Source organism: Paroedura picta, chromosome 4 (assembly GCF_049243985.1).
Source record: "Paroedura picta isolate Pp20150507F chromosome 4, Ppicta_v3.0, whole genome shotgun sequence".
NCBI lineage: Eukaryota > Metazoa > Chordata > Lepidosauria > Squamata > Gekkonidae > Paroedura > Paroedura picta.
This window is the reverse complement of record NC_135372.1, coordinates 9,023,474-9,051,464: the sequence shown is the minus strand read 5'-3', so window position 1 is coordinate 9,051,464 and position 27,991 is coordinate 9,023,474. Positions and strand designations below refer to the sequence as shown.

Below are 27,991 nucleotides of genomic sequence, written 5' to 3'. Positions count from 1 at the left end.
CTGGGTACAATTCTCAGTCTTGTCCCTTCAGAGGCACCTGATTTGCAGCACAGCAGTTGGAACCTCTCAGAAGTACCCTCAACTTTCAAAAACGCTGGGCTAGGGGCACAATTCTTGGTGCATCCAAAGATTCCCCATCCTCCTATGGTGGAGGGGGGCAATCCAACCCAATTCAAGCCCCAGAATATCCCAGAGCAGGGGTAGTCAAACTGCGTCCCTCCAGATGTCCATGGACTACAATTCCCAGGAGCCCCTGCCAGCATTTGCTGGCAGGGGCTCCTGGGAATTGCAGTCCATGGACATCTGGAGGGCCGCAGTTTGACTACCCCTGCCCCAGTGAAAGTGGATGGGGGGGGGGCTTGCAAGGCTAGCCCAGCAGGGCTAAGTTCGACTCAGAGAATTTCTGGAGTAGCAATTGAGGGGGTGGGGGCATTTCTGCCCGGGGCCAATGCCCCAAATGCCAGCCGCTCTAGCAACTAATGGGCTCTCCTTTCCCCATCCTGTCAGTCTGTGTTCCATGGACGCAAGTCCTGCCGCCCGTCTTGGGAGGCTTCCAAACATGTGCAAAGTGCAAGGGCGCTCTGAGCACGGGCAGACCGCCATTCCCGCGTGCGAGTGCAAGGAGAAGCGTGCGTTTAAAGCAGGGGGGTAGTCAAACTGCGGCTCTTCAGATGTTCGCTGGCAGGGGCTCATGGGAATTGTAGTCCACGAACATCTGAAGGGCCGCAGTTTGACTACCCCCCTGCTTTAAAGCATTCCCCCCCCCTCTCAGGTTTTTGTAGGGCGGAAGTTCCGCCTCTTTCCACGCACACTTCTCCCCTTCCTTCCGGTTTCACGAGGGAGCCGGCGCTGAGCGCGCGGCCCGGACGAGACTGTCGCCGAGGCAACCGGGTGGGCTGAACGTCACGGGAGGCGCCGCGGCGGAGGCGCGTGTGATGTCATCATCCGGCGCCGCGCGAAAGGTCGCTCATTCGGCCCGGACGGTGCCTTGGGGAAGATGGCGGCGGCCGCGCTTTGGGGGTGCCGGGTAAGGAGGCTGAGCCCGGGAAAGGAAACTTTCTTCCGATCTGCTGCTTTCCGACTTATTCCGCGCGCGCGAAGGGTCGGGGAGGCGCCCGAGTTGCCGCTGCTTAAAGCAGAGTGTGCCCCTGAGCATATGCAAAGTGCACTCCTCTGCTTTTTCCTCTTGAGCCGTTTCTGCCCAGCCAGTCTTAAACGGCGCGGCGCTTCTTCCGCGGGTTGAATAATTTCATCCAGGTTTAGGTTAAAGAGGCCCGTGCAAAGAGATCTCAGCGGTTAGGTTAGGCCAGCGGTAGTCAAACTGCGGCCCTCCAGATGTCCATGGACTACAATTCCCAGGAGCCCCTGCCAGCGAACGCTGGCAGGGGCTCCTGGGAATTGTAGTCCATGGACATCTGGAGGGCCGCAGTTTGACTACCCCTGGGTTAGGCGGAGGGTTCCTGCCCACAGGCGAAGAGCCCTTTAGGCTTACGCTCCTCTTACAGGCAGTTGTGACACCGAGTGTATGTAGCATGCTTCCTCCCCCCCCCCCCCGCAACTTAAGTCTACCATGTGTCTCTCACATTTTTCCAAGGATCTCCTTGTAGAGAGACGTCTTGGCCTAAGCCCATTGTGGCAGAATGGGAATTGGACTCCAGCCACCCCAATCCTACTCTAGGAATCAATACAAGTGGGTCACCGTGTTGGTTTCAAGTAGCACAACAAAATAGAGCCCAATGGCACGTTCAAGATCACTAAGATTTACTCAAGGCCTTGAATAAATCTTTGTTGATCTTCAAGGTGCTATTGGAGTCTATTTTTGTTGTCCGATCCCACGCTGACATTCTTAATTTTTGCTTTGCTGTCCTTACTGTATTACACCCATCCGGTTTAGCATGTGCCCTGCTCCCTTGCTCTACCCAATTAGCTCTGTAGCCCTTTCCACGAGTTTGAGTACCATCCCCCTGATGATGATGTTATCTGTTCAGTCATGTCCGACCCTTGGCGATTCTATAGGGAATTCTTCACCACATGTCCCTGTCTCCGCCTAGAGCAGGGGTAATCAAACTGCGGCCCTCCATGGACTACAATTGCCATGAGCCCCTGTCAGCAGTTTGACTACCCCTGCCCTAGAGCATCCCTATCCCAGTGCATATGTTCTTTTGAAGTTTTGTGTTAACCTCTTGTCTTACCATAGAAATGCCTTTTAAACATATGGCTCGTGTCTGGGCAGTGTTCAGGGTCCGGCCGCCACATCTTCTTTGTACATCGCAGCAGCAGCAGCAGACCGGCCCTACAGCTTTACCAGGTACGCTTTGCAAGTTGTGCGTTGTGTGTATGTGGAATTGCAAGTGTATGTGGCCCTCTCCCCAACATGCAGCATGGACGTTGAAGAAGAGTTGGTTTTTATGCCCTGCTTTTCATTACCTGAAAATCTCATAGCGGCTTACAGTCCCCCTCACTTCCTCTTACCACAGACTCCCCAGGAAGTGGGGCTGAGAAAGCTCTAAGAGAACAGCTCTAACAGGACTGTGACTAGCCCAGTGTTACCCAGCTGGTTGCATGTGGAAGAGGGGGAATCAAACCTGGCTCACCACTCCTAACTACGACACCAAGCTGATTTTTAGTCTTCTACAATATGTTCCCCGGAGAGCACCAATTTGCTGGGGATGTTTGCTTGGTCCTGACCAAAGCCAGGTCCTTTTCAGCCCCAGCTTCAACCTAGTGTGGCAGAAATCTCAAGACAAAGCTGCAAGAACATCCTATTGCACACTTATGAGGGCATATGAGATGGCGGATAAGGCAGCTAAATGAGAGTTTTATGCTGCCTCTTTCGCTCTCACAAGCTCTCACCCAGCCCAATTATTTAGAGTAGTTTGATCCTTAACTGCCCTACAGGAAGGATGCCAAAATAGTAGTCAGTTGGCATTAGTCTGTGAGGCATTAGCAAGCTTTTTCGCAGATAAAGTCTTGTTGCTCCGCCAGGACCTTCCTGCCACTTTTAAAACAGAGAGGAAATTGGAGGCCTGTTGGCCTTCATGGGGGGAGGGGGATACATTTGATGGCTTCAGGTGGCTCTCAGAAATCGAAGTGGACAAGTTGCTGGGGTCGGTGCAGGTGATTACCTGCCCCCTTGATCCCTGTCCATCTTGGTTACTCAAAACAAGTGACCAGCGGTTAGGAGGCCCTCTGAGAGAGATTGTCAGTCTCTCCCTAGAATCATAGAATCATAGAGTTGGAAGGGACCTCCTTGGGTCATCTAGTCAAACCCCCTGCACTGTGCAGGACACTCACAGCCCTCTTGCTCATCCACTGCAACCTGCCACCCCCTTGAGCATTCACAGAATCAGCCTGTCCGTCAGATGGCTACCCAGCCTCTGTTTAAAAATTTCCAAAGATGGAGAACCCACCACCTCCCGAGGAAGCCTGTCTTCTGCAGAGTTCCCGGAGGAGCTGAAAGAGGTGGTGGTTCGCCCTTTATTGAATAAAACATCGCTGGACCCGCAGGACCTGGCCAGCTAACATCCGGTTTTGCTTCTTGTTCCTGGGAAAGGTAGTTGAAAGGCTCACGGTGGATCACCTCCTGGTATACATGGAGGAAACTTCAGTGCTCAATCCATACCAGACAGGCTTCCGTCCTGGCCATGAGGTGGATACAGTGTTGGTTTCTTTGGTGGCTGATCTTCAGTGCCAGCTTGATTGGAGCAGTTCGGCCATTCTCATGTTTCTTGACCTGTCAGCGGTGTTTGACATGGTTGACCACGAGTTATTGGCCCACCGCCTCACCGGGGCTGGGATTCAGGGAACAGCCCTTCAACTGGCTGTGTTGCTTTCTCCGAAACCAGACAGAGGGTGGCAGTAGGGGAGATGTTATTGCACCCTTACAGATTCTCTTGTGGGGTCCCACAGGGGCGGTACTCTCTCCCACATTATTTAACATCTTTATGCACCCTCTTGGCCAGCTGATCCGGCACTACAGGCTGGGATGTCATCAATATGCAGAGGACACCCAGCTCTATCGCCTCATGGATGGCCACACAGACTCCCCCCTAGATACATTTGCCAGATGTTTGGAACTGGTCGCTGGATGGCTAGAGCAGAGTCACCTGAAACTTAACCCCCGAAGACAGAGGTCCTGTGGCTGAGCAGGAAAGGGACAGGAAAGGAAGTATGGCTCCCCATCTTCCCTGGGGCATGGCTCGACATCTCGCCTACAGCCAGGAACTTGGGGGTCATCTTGAATGCCTCCCTATCGATGGAAGCCACAGAAGTAGCCCGCATGGCGTTTTTCCCCCTGTGCCAAGCACAGCTACTATCACTCTACCTGCCTTCAGACTATCTGGCCACAGCGATCCATGCGACAGTCACCTTGAGACTGGACTTCTGTCACTCGCTCTATGCAGGCCTACGCTCGTCCTTGACCTGGAAACTCCAGTTGGTACGAAATGCAGCTGCTGGGTCCTTTTTCTGTAACCTGCTGTGAGCTTCAGAATAAGGAGGGCTAGAAATTGAAAAAATAAATTAATAGTGGAATGAGCTGCTGATGCAGATTCAGGCCCTGACAGAAGTGGCCTGTAAAACAGCACTCTTTACCCACACCTGTGGTTGAGACCAGGGCAGTCTGAAGCTTTATGGGCTTCCCCTCTTTCTTTCGGTGCCTCTATTTACTATTGTCCTCTCCAGACCAGGGTAGCTGGTGGAAGGAGCTAAGAGAGTTAAGGGGCCGGGCATGAGGCTTTATAAAAGGTCATTTTGTGTTGGATTTTTATTGGTTTTTTAACGATTGTGTTGTGTATGTGATTTCATTGCTATGAACCACCCTGAGCCCTATTTAAAATAGAAAGAGAGAGCCCTCCTACTAGCCACAGACTAAGCCCAAATCTATACATTTGAGTGTCCTTGATGACACCAGGGACTCCTGGCCCCGCCATACCCTGGTGGTGTGTGAACCCAGGCGTTGGCCCTTTGCTACATTTGGCGTTGTAAGAAACCTTTTTTTCTCTTCAGTCCAGATGCTATTCCTCGGGCGGCCGGAAAGGCTTTATATCTGGCTTTGTGGAGAATATCAAGCAAGAGCTGGCCAAAAACAAAGAGATGAAAGAAAGTATCAAGAAGTTCCGGGATGAAGCAAAGAAGCTGGAAGAGTCAGAGGCGCTGCAGGAAGCCAGAAGGAAATATGTACGTTTCCTTTTGTTCCGTCCTGGGTGGTAGGCTCCCTTTGTAGGCAGGGAAACCATTTAGAATAAGGGTAGTCAAACTGCGGCCCTCCAGATGTCCATGGACCACAATTCCCAGAAGCCCCTGCCAGCGGACATCTGGAGGGCTGCAGTTTGACTACCCCTGATTTAGAATTACAAGGAGGCATGTACTATTGGTGGTTCACCTTTTCTTTTTACAGCCTTTTCCTCTCGGCCTGTCTATTATTTATTTTATTAATCTGCTCATGGAAGTAGCAAGAACTGGAGAATTGGGAGGGGGGGGGTAGGGGGTAATTTATTTATTTCCTGCATGGAATTCTGATGAAAGTGGTGAGCCCCACTAACGTAGCCTTCCCCCATACAATACAGCAGACAGGACTTAGTGGAATGCTGCCAGCATCGCGCAAGTGCCCTGCCTTGATCACACAGACAATAAGCAGCAGCTTTGGTGAACTCCCTTCTTAATTGATTGCACATTTATTCTGTGCTTTCTCCAGGAGCTCAAGGCAACAACATACATGGTTCCTCCTCTCCTCTATTTGGTCTTCACAACAGCCTGTGAGGTCGGCTGAGCTGAGAGAGAGTTACCGGCCCAAGGTTCCCCCAGTAAGTTTCCCAGCAAGTGGAGATTTGAACCCAGGTTTCCCTTGGTTCCTAGTCCAATACACCATAGTGACGCTCTCCTTGGAAGGTGGGCCTGCATTTCCCTGTTTCTGGGAAGGCTGTCAGAGAACATGGCAAAGCTGTAGTAAGGTTCAAACTAGGGACCTCTGTGTAGCAATCTGGACTTCTGATTAGAACCTGGTTTTGACATGTCTCGTTCCAGAGTATTACATGCTCTTTGATTAGGACTGGGGATATTTTATTGGACAGTGAATTGACTTCTAGTGTATCAACCAGTGTGGCTTAGTTTCCATCTAGGGAAAGAGACGTGAGCAAGCATGCTTCTAGTCCTCAGGAGGTGGGTTAATAAGCAACACCGCATTCAGCTTCTCTAAGCCAATGAATACAAACACTGCCAAATTTTAGAATCTTCCTGGAACCCCACCTCCCTGAGTCTCAACACGATCCAGTGCATATTTACCCCAAAATGAAGACTTCTTAGCTTTGGGCAGGATTTGCTCTTGGTGTAAGTTTGTATAAGATTTCAAGATGTCACAAGTGCCTTTCAATGGGAAATGTACTTCAAGAAATACCATTCATTAACATATTTTATATAACCTGAAAGGTGTGAATGTGGCAGCTTCTTTTTTTTTGTTACTCTTTTCAAGACATCTGCAGTATGATGTGTGTGATTTCTTCTCTCCCTTGCAGAAAACCATAGAGTCTGAAACAGTGAAGACTTCTGAAGTCATTAAAAAAAAGCTTGGAGAAATCACCGGGACAGTCAAAGAGGTTAATGTTGTTTTTAGTTTATTTTCTTCTTTAAAGGTTTTTGTTCTTCCACTTTCTTGAAGCTCAGGGCAAATCACGAGTTTAAAACCTAACCCAGAAAAGAGAATTAAAAAGTTTTTACAGGACAGTGTAGTTATAATTCTACGTTGTTAAGGCCATGTAATGACCATCACAGAGGGGCTGTGTAGGCCGGAACTGTTTTCTTGCCACAATCACCAGAAGACACCCCCACCCCAGAAGCAAAGATACAGAGGCCAAAGCCACCTCCCCTGCAGCAGCAGGTATTCAGAGGTACACTGTCTCTGAAAATGGAGGCTCCATTTAGCCATGATGGCTAGTAGTCACCTTTGAATTGCTTCTTGAATTTCTCTAATCTCCTTTCCACATCCTTTTAAGTTGGTGGCTGTCCTGTGACTGTGAGATCCACAAGTGAAATGATTCCTTATGTGAAGGAGGAGTTCCATTTTTCCATCCCCAAATCTCCTGCCCCGGTGCTTCAAGTTCTAATCTTGCTGCAGCTGGTGGTGGTGGTGGTGGTTGTGTGTGTGTGTGGCTGCTTTTTACAATTGCTTTTTAAGGGAAATGGGGTTTGGGGTTTGACCTTTTCAGGCCAGTGGGTCATGCTTTACCCCCATGACCCAGCTTCTCCTCCACCCTACAGAGCCTAGATGAAGTTAGTAAGAGTGACATCGGCCGGAAGATCAAGGAAGGAGTGGAGGAAGCAGCCAAGACAGCCAAGCAGTCAGCAGAGTCAGTCTCCAAGGGTGGGGAAAAGCTGGGCCGGACAGCAGCATTCAAGGCCATTTCTCAGGTAAGTGCCACTCCTTGGAGCTGAGCCCAGGTGAGCTCTCAGACATTCCAGGACTGGGTTAAAAATGGGCCTTGAACCTAGCCTACTTTTGCCAGAAGGATTAACATTTGGATTATAAATATGTCCTTGCAAACATACTGTGTATAAGTCCATCGCAGGGATTTTTGACATTTTATACCTGGAATTCTGACACTGGATGGCGGGTGCAAGCATAAAATGGCTGCCACAAGAGGTGGAGCCAAGCCCCATAAGTGAGGTTGTGCCGTATTTCAGGCAGACAGGGCCTTACAAACTTCTCCCCCGGCTCCCTCCCAGCAGGAGCGTAACTGCAGGCCGCAAAGCCCTGTCGCTGCCTCTGGTGGAGGCCTCAGCCACAAGGCTTCTAGCAGGCAAGGAGGGAGGGAGTGGGAGCGGGAGGGCCAATCAGGGTGGACCTGGATGGGCAGGGCCCCAGACAGTCTCCTCCCAGGCTGTTTCCAAAATATATAAAGGAGCAAAACAGTGTTAAGGATATGCTGCTTTCATTATTTATTTATCATACTTCTATACCGCCCTCCCCGGTATTATGCAACCGAGTGGTTTTAAACCATGTTGTTACCCGCACTGAGCTACCCAGGAAGGGTGGGCCACAAAAAGAAGATGATGATGATGATGATGGTGATTCAGTCACACAATGAAAATCCTTCTTCTGTGGCAGTAGCTGCTACTGAAACCAGCTTGGTGTAGTGGTTAAGGGCGGCGGCTTCTAATCTGGCAAGTTGGGATTCCCCATTCCTGCATATGCAGCCAGCTGGGTCACAGTCCTTTCAGAGCTCTCTCAGCCCCACCTGTCTGTTGTGGGGAGAGGAAAGGGAAGGTGACTGTAAGCCGCTTTGAGCCTCCTTCAATTAGAGAAAAGCAGCATATAAGAACCAACTCTTCTTCAGTAATATCAGGGCTCTCTCAGCCTCCCTTCCCTCACAGGGTGTCTGTTGTGGGGAGAGGAAAGGGAAGGCAATTGGAAGCTGCTTTGAGACTCCTTTGGATAGAGAAAAGCGGCTTATAAGAACCAACTCTTCTTCTTCTTCAGTAACCTCAGGGCTCTCTCAGCCTCCCCTCCCTCACAGGGTGTCTGTTGTGGGGAGAGGAAAGGGAAGGCGAATGTAAGCCGCTTTGAAACTCCTTCGGGCAGTGGAAAGCAGAAACCAACTCTTCTTCTTAAGTCTGCACAGCCAGTCAAAAGTGCTACCTGGTCCTGCCAGGAGTGATGTGTACAAGGGCTGTGGCTCACACAGGCACCACATTGGGGAACTGTAGTCTGCAGGATACCTAGGAAGGGTTATTACTGAGGGCTGTTGTTTGTCTTGCATTTTTTAGGCTGTTCATTCCGAGTGAGTTCTTTGTCTTAAAAAGCATTTTCCTCATCGGGAAAATTTCATTTCTCTCTTTACTTTGACTGTGCTGGCTCTTCAGAGTCTTGCTCAAGGTGTCTTACAATTGAAACCACAATAAAATCAGAGTCCAGTAGCACCTTAAAACCACAGTCCGCTTCAAAGTACCTTTCATGGCGTCATAAAAACAAATTAAAGGCAATAATTCCCAATAGAGCCAATATAATTAATCCTCAAGATAAGAGTAAAAAGGTTTATATATAAAATAAGCGAGTGATTCATCAGATTTTGTCTTCAGTAACAGGGGTCAGATATATCTCATGAGCAACTTAGTGCTTAGAACACCGGAGGAGGACATGAATCATTGACTCATCTGAATTAGCTTGACAGGAGCAGAGTCATCCGTTGTGAGGAGTATGACCACATCCACCTCTTCACCAGGCTGTTGGTAATAGTCCTCTGGGACAACATAAAGCACCACCTCAAAGTTGGGTCTCTGAGTGTATAGAAATGCGGTGGCATCAATCTATGAGCCTTGAATAAATCTTGGTTGGTCTTAAAGTTGCTCCTGGACTCTGGTTTTGTTTTGTTGTGCTGCTTCAGACCAACAGGGCTACCCACTTGAATCTAAACAAAATATTGTAAAATAATGGTGCACGGGTTATAAAAGACAGCCCATTAAAAAAAATTGAAGGATGCCTGGGGGGGAGAGGGAGGAGCTGTTTCCCCCAAAACATTCCCCATTTGCCCTCCCAGGCCTTCACACTTCTAGGCCCTCTGTTTTGTTTGAGCCCCCAGAAGAGTTCACAGCAGAAAGAAATCTGAACCAGAGACTTCCGCTGTCTTGCTTTGTGAAGCATTCCTCCATGACTATGCTGGCTTCCGTTCTCTCCTGCCATTCCCTTTTCCACGTTGCTGTAGCCCCAGAGAGCACAGTGGCCTTGATTCCTTGACTTAAGTGGGAAGTTTCTCTTACAGGGGGTGGAAACCGTCCGGAAGGAGATCGACGAGAGCGTCTTGGGCCAGACGGGGCCTTACAAGCGGCCAGAGAGACTGCGGAAGAGGACGGAATTTGCCGGGGAGAGAAGCAAAGAAGAGCGGGTCTTTGAAGCCAACGAGTGGGTATTGGCTGAAGCAGGGAGGGTTGCTGGTTGGGTTCAAGGGAACTCTTGGGCGAGGAGCAAGGTGGAACCTGCCTTGTGGGGTGATGGCAACAGAGCCTCTTGGGAGGAAATCCCAGCTGTTCTCCAGAACACGATCTGGCACGAAGGCTTATCCGTGTCCCATGAAACTGAAGCAAATCCATAGTTTGTAGCATTGAATTGAGACGTGCACATACACAGTTGTCGCCTTGTGCATCTATTGTGGCTCTGCAGGTTTGGTTGAACAGATTAGGGTGGGGCAGTTCAGTTTGGGATCAAGAAGTAGGTGGAGAGAGCCTGCTGGATGACCAGAAATAGCAGTTGGGGAACCCAGGTATGTAATTAATTAATTTATCATATTTCTCTGCCATCACTTCAGCCTTAATCGAGGAAGCCATGGCAGGACCTCAGGATGGCTGTTAACCCTCGTAAAGTTTTGGAGGTCATGAATTCAGGGGGTCGCCGTGTCAGAAGCGACCTGTTGGCACTTAACACATATGCTTGCACCTCTTTTTGGCATCTTGCTCAAGGCAGCTTACAATCATAAACCATTTTCTAAAACGCAGGCCTTTATTTCTTTTACGGGCTTCTTTCACACATTTATTTGCCGTCGTTCCACCTCCTGAGTGCTAGGCAGCTTCCAGTACACACAAGGCAGCAGTGGTAAAAATACCGTTAAAAAACCCAGCAATGGGTGGGGGTGGGGGGACCCACCGTTTAAGGCGGCTGGGAAAGAGAAGATCAGATTTAATTCAGTGCCCTCCTAAAGCGAGGGGTCCAGGTGCACCACCCCGATGAGCTTGTTTTGTAATACGTTAGATAGAAGCAGCATAAACATTATATGTAAAATAGGCAGAGACCATTAAAAGACTGACATGACCTGAATCCAAAGCCAGAACTTAAGGAAAGGATGATGTCTTTTGGCCTAGGCCTTAAGAGCAGTTAATTTAAGTCCCAGACAAGAAAAGCCCTGTCTTGTGCCCCCTTTCTCGGACGATGCTCGAGATTGCCCCGGCTCCCTCTCCTGAGCTGGCCTTCCTTCCCTCCGTTGCAGAGAGGCGATGGGGGTGGTGCTCCACAAGGACTCCAAGTGGTCTCAGCAGTGGAAGGAGTTCAGGGACAACAACGTGGTCTTCAACCGTAAGTCACAGCTTCACCCTCGGGGTCGGGGAGGAGGGAGGGCCTCGGTCGACTGACCTCTGACATCGGGCAGGGCTTGGGTGGCAAGACCGCAGCTGACATTTGCCATTCCCTCCCCTTCCCCAGGGTTCTTCGAAATGAAGATGAAATATGATGAGAGCGACAATGCCATCATCCGGGCTTCGCGGGCCGTTACCGACAAAGTGACCGACTTCATTGGTACATCCCTCCTCTGGCATGGTTAAGAGTGGCAGTTGCTGGTCTAGCAAGATGGGTTTGATTCCCCACCCCTCCTTCACATGCAGCCAGCTGGGTGACCTTGGGCTGGTCACAGCCCTGATAAAGCTGTTCTTTCAGCCTCACCCACCCCACAAGGTGTCTGTTGTGGGGAGAGGAAGGGAAGGCGACTGTAAGCTGCTTTGAGCCTCCTTCAGATAGAGAAAAGTGGCATATAAGAACCAACTCTTCTTCTTCTCCAGTAATCTCAGGGCTCTCTTAGCCTCCCCTCCCTCACAGAGTATCTGTTGTGGGGAGAAGACAGGGAAGGTGACTGGAAGCTGCTTTGAGACTCCTTCAGGTAGCGAAAAGCAGCATCTAAGAACCAACTCTTCTTCTTCTGTTCTGACCGAGCAGGTATATCAGGGCTCTCCAGCTGCACCCCACAGGGTGTTGTGGAGAGAGGAAAGGGAAGGCAAGTGGAAACTGCTTTGAGACACCTTCAAGCAGTGAAAACTGGGGTATAAAAATCAGCTCTTCTTCTGTCTCCCCCACAATCGCTCCTCTCGTGTCCTCCTGTGGGCATTAGTGCTGCAAGGGAAGTCTTGTTTTCCGCAGATGATGAGTGCTTGGTTCGTGCATATTGCTGGGTTCTCCACGCCAGCACAAACTAGAGAAGATCCCATCTCTCCTCAAGAGCCCCTGCAAGTGCAGGTGAGCCCAGTGGGGAGCTGGGGATGGGGTGAGAGCAACCACGGGCAACAGGTGGCTACTAGACCTGTGAGAAGGAAACCCCAAGAACGCTGCTGTCACGGTGACCAGACCTACCCTTGGCCTCTGCAGGGAATCCTGAAAAACCTCTAGCCTTCAGTCTTCCATAGGTCCTTTTCCAACCTTTTGACCATGGAGGCACACCTGAAATATTTTTCAGGCTTTGCGGTACCACAGAAGTTAGCTGGCCTCACTCCCCGCCGTGCCCTCATATGCAACTAAAAATAAAGAACAGTTGGCTTTTATACCCCGCTTTGCACTACTCAGAGCAGTCTCAAAGAAGCTTATGATTGCCTTCCCTTCCTCTCCCCACAACAGACAACCTGTGGGGTACATGGAGCTGAGTATGCTCTGAGAGAACTGCTGTGTGAGAACAGCTCTAACTGAACTGTGAGTAGCCCAAGGTCGCCCAACATAAAAATCAGGCCCCCATCTCCTCTTCTCACCACATTTTGCCTGCAATGTCTCATATGCAAATAAATAAATACCCCCAATAGACACACACAGACACTCAAGCCAACGCCAAACAGAAGACTCACCAGGCCGAGTTACCCCAGTTACCGGGGAAGAAGCTGTCATCTTGGAATCCCCTTTGTCCCCTTTGTTAAACCCCGCTTTAATGGGTGCTGCCCCACATTCCTAAACCTTCCTCTGTGCTCACTGTTTTATTTATTTATTTATTGTATTTATATGCTGCCCTCCCCGAAAACTCAGGGCTATTTACATAAAACAAGAAACAATACGGGTAACTCCATTTGTAGTAATAACGAGGTGATAACAACAATATGAGCTTCTTGTGGCACAGAGTGGTAAGGCAGCAGACATGCTGTCTGAAGCTGTCCATGAGGCTGGGGGTTCGATCCCAGCAGCCGGCTCAAGGTTGACTCCGCCTTCCATCCTTCCAAGGTCGGTAAAATGAGTACCCAGCTTGCTGGGGGGTAAAACGGTAATGACTGGGGAAGGCACTGGCAAACCACCCCGTATTGAGTCTGCCATGAAAACGCTGGAGGGCGTCACCCCAAGGGTCAGACATGACCCGATGCTTGCACAGGGGATACCTTTACCTTTTTAACAACAATAACCAGGACTAGGAACTTGGGCCTGGTTTGTTTGTTTCCTTGACAAAGAAGCGTGCAAAAGATTCCAGGGTCTCAAGTTCCCCCCATCCATCCCATTCCACAAGAGTCATCCTCCTCCACTGGCACCACCTGCTCCTCGCAGACCCTGCCCCGTTCTCCCCTCCCTCCCGTGTGGCTCCCTCCTTTTTACCAACACGGTCTTGCCCATCTCTCTTGCCAGGCGGGCTATTCTCCAAGACAGAAATGTCGGAGGTGCTGACAGAGATACTTCGTGTTGACCCCGCCTTTGATAAAGATCGCTTCCTGAGGCAGTGTGAGAATGACATCATCCCAAACATCTTGGAGGTCAGTTCTTTGTAGGGGCTGCAGCTGGGGGGGCGGGGGAGAGAATCTTATGACTTCTTATTCTTATGTTTAATGTTATAGGCTGACCCTCCCACAAGCTGGCTCAGAGAGGCTTACAGTAAATTTAATAGGAACGATAAAACCTTTTTAATAACAGCCCAGTTTAAAATAATGTATCGCTGTTCCCTTTTTCCTAGCTCCACTGGCATTCTATAGCAGTTATGCCATACCTATAGTGGGAGGTCTTGTGCAGGGAAAAACTGGTGTGCCTGGAGCTCTTGAAAAGGGGCAGGCGGAGGGAGGCCTGTAGCTGTTCTTGCCTTATCCTGGCCTCAGCCATAGGCCTGGTGGAAGAGGGCCATTTTACAGGCCCCGTGCAACCTCACTAACTCTGCTAGGGCCCAGATCTCCATTGGTAGCTCATTCCACCAGACAGGAGCCAGGCTGAAAAGATGTTCTCTGGGGGACACACTGGGAGAGGCGGCGCTGTGACTACACAGGGCCCTGACCACATAAGGCCTTAAATAGAATCCTAGAGTTGGAAGGGACCTCCAGGGTCATCTAGTCCAACCCCCTGCACTATGCAGGACACTCACAACTACCTGCCCACCCATAATGACCCCAATTTGATACCCAAGTGATCCCCCCATCAAAAGCCAGAATCCAGCCTGGCCCGGAGGAAATTCACCCACCATCCCACAGTGGTGATCAGTGATTCCCTGGGTATGCAAGGAAGGGCCACAAGAGGCAAACCCTGGCACCTGCCTTCCTGCCCACCCACTCATCATCTGCCTAAGTTCATTAAATCAAACATTTGTGTCATAATCTCTGCTTGAAAACTTCCAAAGAAGTTCTGGTCTGTCCCGGGGCAAGAGAGAACAGTTCTGCTCCATCCTCTACATGGCAGCCTTTTAAATACTTGAAGGTGGTTATCAGATCCCCTCTCAGTCGTCTCCTCTCCAGGCCAAACAGACCAAGCTCCCCCAACCTTTCCTCATGTGACTTAGTCTCCAAACCCCTCACCCTCTTTGTTGCCCTCCTATGGACACGCTCCAGGTGAATACAAACACCTTGAACTTGATCCGGACCTTGCAGAACTTTGGTCCCACTATCCATCAGGGAGGGGTACACTGCTGGTTGGGTTTCCTGGATCTGTTCCGCCAGCTATGATGCTTCCTCCGGCACAAGAGGCTGGGGACTCGTAGGGCTGTGTGCTTTGCCTTGGTTCAGCCACCTCGGCGATCACCGAAGCCCAAAGTGGCGCGTAGGAGGCAAGCACTGCAGTGCGCAGAGGAGGGGATTCAGCAGCTGAGGGGGTCGTGACGATCACCTGCAAAGATGGCTTTAAAAGAGGGCCAGGCAGATTCTCAGAGACAGCCATCAACATCAGCTAGCCAGGGTTACTGAAGGGAGGCAGCAGACGTCTGAAGGCCATTGCTGAAAGGCATCTGGAGGGAGGTCCTAGGTCTTTATGCCTGGTTTATGCTTGCATGAAAACGCTGGAGGGCGTCACCCCAAGGGTCAGACATGAACCGGTGCTTGCACAGGGGATACCTTTACCTTTACCTATGCTTGCAATTGCAAGAATCAGGGAAGTAAGAGGAAAGACAGAGGTTGAAATCCAGGGGAAGGCCAAGCTGATGCTTGGTACTTAGGTCTTTTCTGGAAGGAAGCAGGGGCAGCCTCTGGGCTGCTTCTGGCCCAGGGAGGGATTTGTCTTCCCCCTTGCGGCAATGTTTTCCATCGTTGACAACCTCTCTCCCTCTCCTTCATCTTCTTCAGGCCATGATCACCGGAGATCTGGATATCCTGAAAGATTGGTGCTACGAATCAGTGAGTATCTTGCCGAAGTGGGGAGCAGGCAGGGTTTGTGTCATCTCTCTCTCTCTCTCCCTCCCTCCCTCTCTCTCCCCCTCCCTCTCCCTCCCTCCCTCCCTCTCTCTCTCTCTCTCTCTCTCTCTCTCTCTCTCTCTCTCTCTCTCTCTCTCTCCTTCCCCCCTCCCTCCCTCCCTCACTCCCTCTCTCTCTCTCTCTCTCTCTCTCTCTCCCTCCCCCTCCCTCCCTCCCTCTCTCTCTCTCTCTCCCCCCCTCCCTCCCTCTCTCTCTCTCTCTCTCTCTCTCTCTCTCTCTCTCTCTCTTTGATTTCTGAAAAAGGACCTCCAAGGAAGGGGCATGTTTGAGATGGGGGAGTTCTGCCCAGGGTGGAGAAAAGTGCATTGAGGCTTTTCTCTGCTCTTTCTCTCCCCTAATAGTCAAACTGGAGAGCACTTGAGGAAGGCGATTTCAGGTCAGTCAGAAAAGCCGTCCCTTTCTGAACAAGGAATTATGGAATTTGGTGCAGCAGCAGTGGCCGCTGCCGTATGTAACTAGCCAAGGGAACCAGGCAGCTCCATGGTGGGGAGGTCGATCGGCACCTGGCAGTTGCGAGGACAGAATGGAACCCCCATGTTCAGAGACAGTGCTTCTCAGAATATGGGTTGCCGAGGACAGGTGATAAGGGAGGACTGTTTTCTTCTTGCCTTACCTGTGGCCTTTCCAGCCACTGTTGGGAAAAGGGTGCTGAACCATGTGGGTCTTATCCAGTGAGGACCGGTGAATACGTGAAGTCAGACCCTACTGAGTCAGACCCTTTTGTCCATCAGGGTCAGGATTGTCTGCTCAGGCTGGCAGCAGCTTCTCCAGGTCCTCAGGCAGAGGTCTTTGTGTCCCCTCCGACTGGATCCCCTTTTTAATGGGAAGCAAGGGGGACTGAACCCAGGACTAGGAAATGTTCAGCCACTGAGCCCCGCAGCCTCTCCCCACTTTGGAGGGGGCACAAAGGCAGACTTGGGTTAAAAAGGGCCCAAGTGGGAATGACGGCCTCCCTGCAAGGAAGGGAGCATTCCAAGGGGCTTATCCAGAACAACAAAACACAATTTGAAAAAATAGGAGCTGACTCAGAGGGGGTGAGCCCTGCCAAAAGGGCATCTGTGGTGGGCTTAATTTAGCAAGGCTCCCCAGGTTGTGTAAGCCCATTTTCCAAAGCCTGCCATAGAACTGTTCCTAGCACCAGTTATAAACACCTGGCAGTCATCCAGGACTCAAGTCTCTTAGCCTGGCTGCACTAAGGAAACCCGAGAGGCAGAAACGGCACCTTGGCGTGCAGAAGGTCCCAGGTTTGATCCCCACCATCTCCAGGTGAAAGGATTGGGTGGTGGGTGCCAGGAAGGAGATCCTGAAGAGTCCCTGAAGAGTTCCTCCAACTCTCAGTAGGCGGGACTTGCCCTAGAGGCTTGCCCTAGACCAGGGGTGGGCAAACTGCAGCCCTCCAGATGTCCATGAACTACAATTCCCATGAGCCCCTGCCAGCATTCATGGGCAGGGGCTCATGGGAATTGTAGTCCACGGACATCTGGAGGGCCGCAGTTTGACTACCCCTGCCATACAGCTTGGCTGCTGCTGCTTTGCTACTCTCCCTGTCCCTTGAGGCCAGCGTGCAAGCGTCCTCGTAACCGGTGGGGTTCCTCTTTCAGACCTACAGCCAGCTGGCGCAGCCGATCCAGCAAGCAAAGGCGACGGGTCTTCGGTTCTGCTCCAGAATCCTGGACATCGACAACGTGGACGTAAGTAGCGGCCTCCTTACGCTGCCTCTGCTCTTGCAGCACCTTGCAGCCGCTGCACCAGCGCAAACAAGCAGGAGACTGGCACGGCACTCGACGCTTCACAAAGCGACTTGGGGGAATTCGCGGGGCCTGTCGTCTGGGCTCCTGCGTCTCACTTGCTGAAACTGGGATCCTAACAAGTCATTTTTGCATCTTTAAACGTGTCCTGTGAATCTTCGTGCTTTGCTTCGGCTCTGGTCCTGTTTTTTAGACTTCTGCTTGGTTCTAAAGCCCATAGTACCTATTGCTCAGGCCTCCTGGCCCCAAATTTGCTCAGGGTCCCCAGCCCCAAAGAAGTTCATCTAGCCTCGACTGGAGTTAGGGCCTTTTCGGTCCTGGCCCCGGCTTCGTGGAACATGCTGCCTTTTGAGATCAGGGCCCTGCAGGACCTTGGACAGTTCCGTGGGGCTTGTAAGACCATGCCAGGCCTTGGCTTGAGGCCTAAGTACACCTTCAGCTGTCTGGCCTCCCTACCTGAGATGTCCAAAACACCCACCTGTCCGACTGGTAAAGATGCACTTTGTGTACCCCTCTCTCCAAAGAGAAGGAGGTGGCCCTTTACATGCTGTTATCTGCCATGAGCCAGCAGTCTAAAAATGAATTTAATTAATTAATAATTGTAGCCCATGCACATCTGGAGAGCCACCCCGCCTTACAGTGTAATCAATCAAACCAGTTCGAGCTAATTGCCTATGGGAGGGTTTATCCAATATGTCCAATATTATCCAATATTTAATTGGTCTTTAAATCTGGTGTTATGCCTTTATCTTACTACGCAGTCCTGTATCATTGCGTTCTGAGCTGCCCTGTGGCCCCCAAGGGGAGGGCGGGGTTTGCGCATCCCGTCCTGTCGATTGTGTCCACTCACCCTGTGCAATCCGCCTGGAGTCCCAAGTGCGAAAGGTAGACTATAATTTACACACAGAAGTAAATTATGGATTTGGAATTAAGGAGTGGGAGGGGCCTCCCGCAAGGTCTCTGGTTCCAGCATGGTCAGGTGAGGCCATGCTTTGGACAGTGATGGAGCCCTGAAATAATTTTTCAGACTTCGAGGAGCCCTGGGAGTGACAGGTCCCGTGTCAGTTGGCCGCGCCCCTGGAAGTGACATCACTACTCAAACCCTTACCCTTCCTTTTGCTCCCTCCCCCCGCCTTTACTGCTACTATGGAGGCTCTGCCTCATATAGGCCGGAAAGAAGAGCTGGGAAGACAGCCCACCCAAGCCCGCCCCATGCCACACCCCTTCAGAGCTAGACCCCTTGTTGGGCATCCCTGGGCTGAGCTGTCTGGGTTTTGCTCTCTTTGTGTGCGTTGCAGGGAAAGGGGAGGAATTACCTGCATGTTGTGCTTTAATGTTCTTTTGTTTTATCGTATGGCCAGTGTAGTAAAGCCAGGAGATCCGAGGACTGTCGTCTGGCAAGGGACATTCGAAGGGGGTTTGCCATTACTTCCTTGCAGGAACTCCAGTCAAATCCCTGGAGGTCTCCCATCCAAATACGAGTCAGGGTCGGCCCTGCTTAGCTTCAGAGATGTGACAGGGTCAGGCTTGCCTGTACTATCCAGGTCAGGGCTTTGACGGATGTGCTGCTGCGTAATCCGTTGGTTGCCTTGTCGCAGAAGAGTGACCCTTGAGTGTGAGACATCCAGTTTGGTCCTTGAAAAGACACCGCGTAGGTTTAGAAGCAGTAGGGGCTCAATGGGCAGGACGGACGCTAGCGAATGAAAAAATGGCGAAATCCCGGAACCTCCTGCAGATGGATGGGGAGGGAGCATTTTGGGAGACTGCCACTGCTGGGTTCGAACTGATCGCCTGCCGCTCTGTGGTCTGGCAGCTTGAACCCTCCCGGTGACTCGCTGGTGGCACTAGTGGGGGACTGGCAGCCCCACTTGATGCCCTCCCCCCCCCCCAATGCCCGCCCTCATCTCAAGCGGATCCCCTCGTATACTGGGGAGCTAAAGGAGAGGAAGGGAAGTGAGACGTTTAGAGCGAGGGTGGAGGAAGACCCATGACGAGGTGGCAGGGGCCTCTTGCCTCACGCTTATGAGGGCGGATGCGATGGCGGTGAAGGTGGCAAAATGAGAATTTGATGCTGCCTCCGTCGCTTCCGCTAGCCCTCGCCCAGCCCACTTCTTCAGGGGAGTTTGATCCTTGACCGTCCTCGAAGAGCGGTGCCAAAATGTTAGCCGGTTGGCACTTGGCTGCGAGCCATTAGCGAGGCTTTTGCAGACCAAGTCTTGTCCCTCTGCCGGGACGTTCTTTCCCCTCTTGATAAAGGGCTTCAGGCGGTTCTCAGAAAATAAAGTGGACACGTTGCTGGGGTCGGTGAGGATGACCTTGATCCCGTCTGTCTTGGTTGCTCAAAATGGGACCAGCGGATAGGAGGCCCTCTGGGAGAGATTGTCAACCTCTCCCTGTCTATCGGGGGATTCCCGGAGGTGCTAAAGCTGACAGTGGTTTGTCCCTTGCTGAAAAAAGCATTGCTGGAACCTGCATGACCCGGCCAGCTACTGCCAGTTCTCATCTTGCGTTCCTGGGCAAGGTAGTTGAAAGGGCTGCGGCGGGCCAGCTCCTGGCATACTTGGAGGAGGAAACTTTGGGGCTTGATCCATTCTAGTCAGGCCTCCGTCCCGGCCACGGGGTGGGGTCAGTGCTGTTGCCCTGCCCGATCAAGGTGGATTGGCCAGACTCGTGTTCCTCGATCTGTCGGCCACATTTGACGTGGGTGATCACGAATTACTGGCCCACACCTCGCCACGGCTGGGATTTGGGGGACAGCCCTTCAGTTGGGTCTGCTCCTTTCTCCGGAACCAGACATAGACGGTGTCTGTAGGGGAAGAGCTACTCCCTTGTGGGGGCCCCACAAGGAGCGGTACTCTCCCCCATAGTATTTGACGTATTGGATAAACCCTCCCATAGGCAATTAGCTCGAACTGGTTTGATTGATTACACTGTAAGGCGGGGTGGCTCTCCAGATGTGCATGGGCTACAATTATTTATTAATTAAATTCATTTTTAGACTGCAGATAACAGCATGTAAAATAGTAGTAAAAACAACACCCTAAAGCAGGGGTAGACAAACTGTGGCCCTCCAGATGTCCATGGACTACAATTCCCAGGAGCCCCTGCCAGCGGATGCTGGCAGGGGCTCCTGGGAATTGTAGTCCATGGACATCTGGAGGGCTGCAGTTTGACTACCCCTGGCCTAAAGCCTCCCCAACCCAGATTGTTGATATGACTCCCCCAGATTGTTGATATGACTCCAGAGCAATGGTTACCCACTTGCTGGGAATGCTGGCAGGGGCTCATGGGAACTGTTGTCCATGGACATCTTGAAGAGCCACAGTTTGGCTACCCCTGCTCAGTGAAGTGTCATTGGCCCGAGGTCACCCAGGAGCTGCCTGTGGAGGACCATTGAGCGTAACCCGGTTCTCCATTTCAGAGTATGCTGCTCTTTCACCGCCATACCACGGCAGCAGGAAGCATCGTTGAGTTGGGACTTGGCGAATTCTCAGTGATTTCAGTGCCCAAATCATGGTTTCCCTTTCCGCATCCCAAATGCTACGCCTGGTGGGCATTTTTTTCTTCCTTTTAGGCGCGGACAGGAGACGTGATGGCTGCCCCCTCTGTGCCAAAACAATGTGGACTAGCAACCTTCAATCTCTCTCTCTCTCTCTCTCTCCGTGTCTTTGCAGCTTGCGATGGGTAAGATGATGGAGCAGGGCCCAGTGCTGATCATCACGTTCCAAGCCCAGCTAGTCCTGGTGATCGAGAACCAGCAGGGGGCCGTGGTCGAAGGAGATCCGGTGAGTCGCAGTTCCCGCCTAGGGCCGTGCGGGGTGGAGGATCTGCCCTCGAAGCGCATCAGGCCTCATCTGCCTCTTGACGTCCTCTCATTTGTCATCTCTCCCCTCCCACCCGCGATGGCGGCGCACAATTACAGTTGTCAACCAGCGGGGGGCCGCTAATCCATTAACGTGGCGGAGAGACGGTTAATTAAATGGCTTAATTGCCGGGCAGGGGGTTGATGGAAAGCCTTGTGATCGTTTCCATTTAAATAAATCTGAATGGGGAAATCAATCATCCCCATCCGGACAAGAGCCAGGGCGCTCGCTGCTCACACAGGCTGGGAAGTGTCCCCTCCCCCTTCCCTTCCCAAAAGATGAAATCGTTTCACTGTTGTATTTAAAAATCATGCACGGTTAATAGAAACCCCCCATGGGCAATTTTGCCCTAGAGAGAAGAGAGACTAGGGCAAACCTGTCTGTTGTTATCTTTCGTGTCCTGTGTAAAGTGGAGATCTATTCAGAAGGAGGAAGAGGTGGTTTCAAAGCGGCTTCCAATCGCCTTCCCTTCCTCTCCCCACAACAGGCACCCTATGCAGGAGGTGGAGCTGAGAGAGCTCTGACAGGACTGCTCTGTGAGAACAGCCCTATCAGGGCTGTGAGTTGCCCAAGGACTCCCAGCTGGCGGCACGTGAAGGAGCAGGGAATCAAACCCAGCTCTCCAGATTATAAGATGTCACTCTTCACCACGACACCACACTGGCTCCCTCGCAGAAGGGACTTGCAATCTAGCCTCATCTAGAGGAAGTTACCAGCTTTCCGTCCTTTTGCAGGCAGAGTCCAGATTGCTGGTTCTCAAGTTGCCCAAGCCAGAGAGCATCTCACTGTTTGGGCGATGCCAGAACAAGGCGTCCGTTCTCTTCCCAGCTTGCCCCACAGATCGCAACAATCCCATCCCCTCGTTTTAATTGTCAGGCGTTGGCTGCTTTCGGTGTTTCTGCCTTTGGCCTTGGAGCAAGGGGAAACCTTGTAAATAAAGACATGGCCGCTTATCACAAAGACACAGAAGAACGGTTAAAAGAACGTCTGCCAGAACTTAACAGCCATGCAAACGGCCAAAAAAAGAGCAAGGTTTCGGGGTCTTTAGGACACGGGTGCATAGAAGGTTGTGGTAGTTAAGCGTGGCAAGGTGTGGTAGTTAAGAGTGGCAGCCTCTAATCTGGAGAGCCAGGTTGGATTCCCCACTCCCCCTTCACGTGCAGCCAGCTGGGTGTCCGTGGGCCTGTCACAGTTCTCTCTGAGCTTTCTCGGTCCCACCGACCTCACAGGGTGTCCGTTGTTGTGCAGAGGAAGGGAAGGAGATTGTAGAATCATAGAATCCTAGAGTTGGAAGGGGCCTCACAGGCCATCTAGTCCAACCCCCTGCTCAACGCAGGATCAGCCCAGAGCATCCTGAAGCAAGATTGTGAGATGCTTTGAGATGCCTTCTGGAAGAGAAAAGTGGGGCATAAAAACCAGCTTTAACTCTAATATTTGTGAACGGAGATGTGGTTTTCCTGTTATTTATGTGAACACAGTAGCTGATTGGGTGGCTGCAGCAAGGGCTTTGCAAACCTTCATGGAAAGGATTCCCTTCCAGCAGTACCGCTGAGCCCTGGAGGAGGAGACTGACGGTCCCCCACTTTCTCGTTTGGCAAGTTCGCTGTCTCTCTCAGCACCAAGGGCTGACCAGCCAGGGTCAAAGCAGCTCTAACTAATCATTATCATTTTGTATGATTCTGTTTCTGCTCGGGCTGCGCTCTCCTGATTCACCGGTCTGTTTTGCAGCCAGGGCTGGATAGCCCAAGGTAGCTCGATCCTGCCAGATCTCGGAAGCTAAGCAGGGTCGGCCCCGGCTGGCGTTTGGATGGCAGACCTCCGAGGAATATGAGGGTTGCGGAGGCAAGCAATGGCAAATGACCTCCGAATGTCCCTTGCCTGGCAGTCAGGCAGTCTTAGGCTCTCCTGGCTACTCTACACACCCCATACGATAAATACAATTAATAATAATAATAGTGTGTCCAGCCCAGAGTAGCCTACTAGCTGGAGCTGCCTGGCAGAGAAAGACCCCGGCTTCCTCCAGCTACTGTAGGTGATTTCAAGATGCCGGGGATTGAAGCAGGGACTGCCCGAGTGCCCAGTGGATGCTCTCATTTGAAGTCCCTCTGCTCTTGGATCGCCCGGCGTCACGTCCTACATATTCGACATGGGTGGATTGGAGCCCCATCCGAGAGCTGCCTTTGGAGGAAGCCCCGCTAACACAAGCCTCCTCCTCCTCTTTCTAGGGCAAGGTCTTGCGGATGATGTACGTTTGGGCCCTGTGCAGAGACCCCGAAGAACTCAACCCCTACGCCGCCTGGAGACTGTTAGACATTTCTGCTTCCAGCACCGAGCAGATTCTATGAGTGCGGCTTCCCTCCTCCCGGGCCCCCCTCGGGCAGACCCTCTGCTGTGGGACGGGCTCTCTTGCACAAGGGCAGCCTCAGGAAGACCCCCTTCTCACGAGAGGCTGGGGATGCAGGTTTCCGGCCAAAAGGGACCCGGAGGTGACCGCGAGCCCCCCTCTGCTGGAGGGGGCTTTCTTTGGATCCACCGATTTTCAGCGTGACGTCCCAAGCTGCTCCGCCAAACGTACCTGTCTCCGACACCGTCACTGAAACTTTTTCACCGGGTACAGCACAGTCACCCCGGGGCCATGCGTGGCTCCTGGATCGTTCGGCCGCTGGATCTCGGCGCTGACTCCAGGCTGCTCACGATCGACCAGCTCGACTCATCCGGACTTCTTGTACCATCTATACTTTTCCCCCCACACAGACACTTGGGGATCAATGCAGCCAACTGGGCTCTGCCTGGCTTGCAAAGAGAGATGCCCGTCTCAGCCACGACCCACTTTCACGGGGCTCAGAGCAGGAACGTATGGTGAAGGCGAGGACGCGGACAGTCTGGTCGGGGGAATCGAGTGAGAGAAGAAGAGTTCTCCAGCACAGGAAATGGGATAGTGCAGGGGTCTTTGGGACTGTTGAGATGCTTTGAGGGGTCTCTCCTCTAGCCAAGTGGGTCAGCCAGGCTGCCCCGGGGGTGGAGGTGGGTGGGCGGTAGCCCTCTGCACCATCATCTCACACACGCAAGGACCCCCCCTTGTTGGGAAGGACCCAAAGGAGCTGGCTGTACGGATCTGCTGCAGGAAGGATCTCGTGGTGACGGGCTCGTTGTCTACTGCCTTTGTAAATGGAATAAAACCTAGCCAAATGCAGATTGCCTTAGTGTGTCTGTCGAGGTATGCGTGGGTGTGTGGGAGGGTCACATCCAGGGATCTTTGCTGAGTCTGGTCAGGGCTGTTAGTGTGTTCTTACGGGAAGCTTAAGAAGAGCACACGGAGGGAAAGCTTTAGGCAACTTGGTGTAGTGGTTAAGAGCGGTAGCCTCGAATCTGGGGAACCAGGTTTGATTCCCCACTCCTCCTCCACCTGCAGCCAGGTTGGATGACTTTGGGCCACAGTTCTCTCAAGGCTCTCTTAGCCCCATCTCCCTCACAGGGTGCCTGTTGTGGGGAGAGGGAGGGAAAAGTGTTTGTAAGCCGTTTTGAGACTCTTTTGAGTACACCAGACCAGGTCTGTTTCCCGGGATTCTTACAGGAAGTTTAGATGAACACACAGAGGCAGCTTGGGGTGTTTTAAGAGTGACGACCTCTAATCTGGAGAACCGGGTTTGATTCCCTCCTCCTCCACGTTCAGCCAACTAGGTTCAGCCAACTAGCCCCAGTTCTCTCAGAGCTTTCTCAGCCTCCCCTGTTTGTTGCGGGGAGAGGAAAAGCAATCGTAAGCCGCTTTGAGAGTCCTTCCAGCTGTAAAGAGCGGGGTACCCAAACGCCCGGCTGCTTCTGCTCATAGTGGAAAGGAGCCTCCGTGTTCTCAAACAGCTGACTTCAGAATGGAAGCTGCCAAGGAGGGCCGCATCCTGGTGGTCCTCCCTGTTGAAAGCGGGATGTCCGGCTGGGTCCAGCGTGGCTCCTGCGTCCGGGAAGGGACAGGATCATGACTCCTCCCTAACGAGGCTTGATTAATGCTCCCTTCCAGGGGGCACCTTGCGGAGATCATTAACAAGTCCGCTTTGGAGCCTTGCGGGCCTACAGCTCAATTAGCTCTCCCGTTCCAGCCAAGAAATGGGAAGGCCCCCCTACAGCAAATTAACATTTATTAGGAGCTAATGAGCTGCTTAATGCAAGGACAAGGCAAAACCTTGTCAAGGCATACAGTCCCAGAATTGTTGGGAAGGAGCCTTCTCTCGAAGAAGTGGGTCCCTGAATGAGTCCCTGACCACACATACAGTTGCATTTCCCCAGGGTTATTTGGCATTCAGTTACACACCCATTCGGTTTCTGCATGAATCACTAATCCATGTTTGCCAGGCGGCATGGAAGCTTGCCCCGCACTGTGATTCATACAGAGACCGCTGTGGGCATCCCCTCTAACACGTTGACCGGGACAAATGATTGAATTCTTCAGTGGCGCCTGGTCTGTAGATGGTGAAACTATCCATCCTGCTTGGACGGAGCAGTCACTGATACAGAGGTGCAAAGGGCAAACTCCTTCCAGTGCCAAGACATTTCTTGTGCCTTCCTCGAATGGGGAGGCCAGTGCTGAAGTTTAGTTACTTCTCCTTCAGACAGAGGAGTCTAAAAAATATATCTCAGAAGGAGAATTTATCCAAAATGACGGAATGACTCAAGAATGAAGGTTTTCTAGTGTAAGATGCTTTTGGCAAAGTGAAAAATCGTGCATCCCTTTCAATAAAATTAATGAGCAAATGCAAATAAAAGCACCGGAGGGTTGTGGGGTTTTATTTATTTGTTTATTTATTTATTTGGATTTTTATACCATCCATTCTTTACAGCCCTGGGCGGTTTACATGGAACGTTATGAAATTTTTACATGGAACATTATAATAATTTAATCTGTAACACAGTTTCAATACATCATAACAATCAAGTAACAATTTATAACACAAATAACAACAACACTGTGTGTGTATGTGTGTGTGTGTTTTTAACAATACCACATACAATCGACCTCTCACTCTTGTCACGAGATGAAGACCACTTGTCTAAGCAGCATTTTGAAAGGGGTAAAAGTTGATGGGAGGTTTCTAGTCCTCATGGCCATATATGAATGCCTGAAGCTAAGATCCCAGAGAGCTGCTACCAGTTTGAACAGACACTGAATCAGAATCTGAGCCACAAATCCTGCCTTCATTTTGGAAGCAAGATACTTCTATTGCCTGTGGGCCTTTCAAAATCCCAGCAGGCCAGAGTTTGGTAATAACCACAAAGCAGTTTATTACCCAGTTTTTAATTTGTAGTTGTCAGAAAAGCACAAGATCAGTAATATTATTTAACTGCACATCTGTGTACAATGGGAATCTGTATATCCAGACCTCCTTGTTGCACTCTTATTCACTTAATTCAGCAGACAAATGTTAGGAATGTAAGTGGCCCGTTCAATCCTGTATCCTCTAAGGCCACCCAGCGGCCTCCCGGTAGACCTTTAGCAGGACAGGAGGTCTCATCCCTCTCTCCTCCTGTTTTTGGTTAGATCTTCTAGTTCCTATCCTAACTATGCCAAATATACACCTCCTCTGATGCCCCCTGCAGGATATCCTTTATATTCTGCTCAGTTATGCATACTGTGGATCTTGCATATCCCAACACATAGTTGGTGCACAGAGACTTCTATGGAAGTCATCGAATGTTCCTAGTTTTAATGCATTTTTATCATTGGGAAGTTGGCCATCACTGTGCATCCAATTTTGTTTGCTTTCCAATAACCCTTTGTGTTCCTGCCAAAAGCTGGCTGGAATCCCTCTCTTACTTTACATGTCACATGTGCGGTGGGCTCTCCCCAGTTATTCAGCATCAATTGTCGCCCTTGCAAGTAACTGCAGGTTAACAATGTCTGGGCTCATGAGAGAAGGGCTGGGAGGGACGGGAGAAGCATCCCTTTTTCCCCTTCCCCTTTCTGCCCAAGTGTGCTAGAGCAGGGGTAGTCAACCTGTGGTCCTCCAGATGCCCATGGACTACAATTCCCATGAGCCCCTGCCAGCATTTGCTGGCAGGGGCTCATGGGAATTGTAGTCCATGGACATCTGGAAGACCACAGGTTGACTACCCCTGTGCTAGAGGCCTGGAAAACGAAGACAGATCCTGGCAGACGACAGCTGCTTTGCTAGCTCAACTTGGATGCTCATTTTGCGCGTCTGTGAGAAAATATTTTTTCAGCAATCTGCTCCTCTTAAAAGGCATCCTGCTCAATGTTGCTCCTGCCTGAAATGGTAAAAGGAAAGATATCCGAGTGACTCATCACCTCCCTTCCTGACATTTCGTGGCTGGTCCTGCCAACCAGAACAAGGAGGGATGAGAGCAACAGGTCAGGAAACGCCTCCCCCTTCCAGCCCCTCCGGGCCCATCATTGGCCATTTTCGGATGGGGGAGGGGGGCGGGCGGTAGGTCGAGATGACCATATATGGTCATATTACCCAATACATGTTTAACAAATATATATATAAAATTAACACCCATCCATTTGGAAAACGCTTCCAGGGCTGTCAAGAAATCTCAGGGCTTCACGAAACCCTTGTTCGAAAAGCCTGGTATAAATCAAAGATTCTCATGGGCACCTCACTATAACCGGCCTATGTTTAATCTGCCAACAAAAGTGCGTTCAGTCAAGGCTATGGTATTCCCAGTTGCAATGTATGGCTGCGAAAGTTGGACCATAAGGAAGGCCGAGCGTCAAAGAATTGAGGCTTTTGAACTGTGGTGCTGGAGAAGACTCTTGCGAGTCCCTTGGACTGCAAGGCGAACAAACCGGTCAGTCCTAGAGGAGATCAGCCCTGACTGCTCTTTAGAAGGCCAGATCCTGAAGATGAAACTCAAATACTTTGGCCACCTCATGAGAAGGAAGGAAGGACTCCCTTGAGAAGAGCCTAATGCTGGGAGCGATCGAGGGCAAAAGAAGAAGGGGACGACAGAGAATGAGGTGGCTGGATGGAGTCACTGAAGCAGTAG

At 51.3% G+C, this 27,991-nt stretch overlaps 1 protein-coding gene across 2 annotated transcripts; it reads left to right on the top strand.

Moving 5' to 3' along the window:
• The first annotated feature begins 830 nt into the window (after positions 1-830).
• Positions 831-24,182, top strand: TIMM44 (translocase of inner mitochondrial membrane 44). 2 transcript variants are annotated; one of them, XM_077331725.1, is made up of 13 exons: positions 831-1,027; positions 2,198-2,308; positions 5,008-5,178; positions 6,513-6,593; positions 7,255-7,404; positions 9,753-9,892; positions 10,971-11,056; positions 11,183-11,275; positions 13,343-13,467; positions 15,250-15,300; positions 16,980-17,069; positions 20,801-20,911; positions 23,215-24,182. In XM_077331725.1, exons 1-13 carry the CDS (start codon positions 998-1,000, stop codon positions 23,332-23,334), a joined length of 1,359 nt encoding a protein of 452 aa, XP_077187840.1. In that variant the 5' UTR covers positions 831-997; the 3' UTR covers positions 23,335-24,182. The 2 variants fall into 2 exon arrangements, with proteins under 2 accessions (XP_077187840.1, XP_077187842.1); XM_077331727.1 differs by having other exon boundaries at positions 837-1,027; positions 2,234-2,308.
• The last annotated feature ends 3,809 nt before the right edge of the window (positions 24,183-27,991 follow it).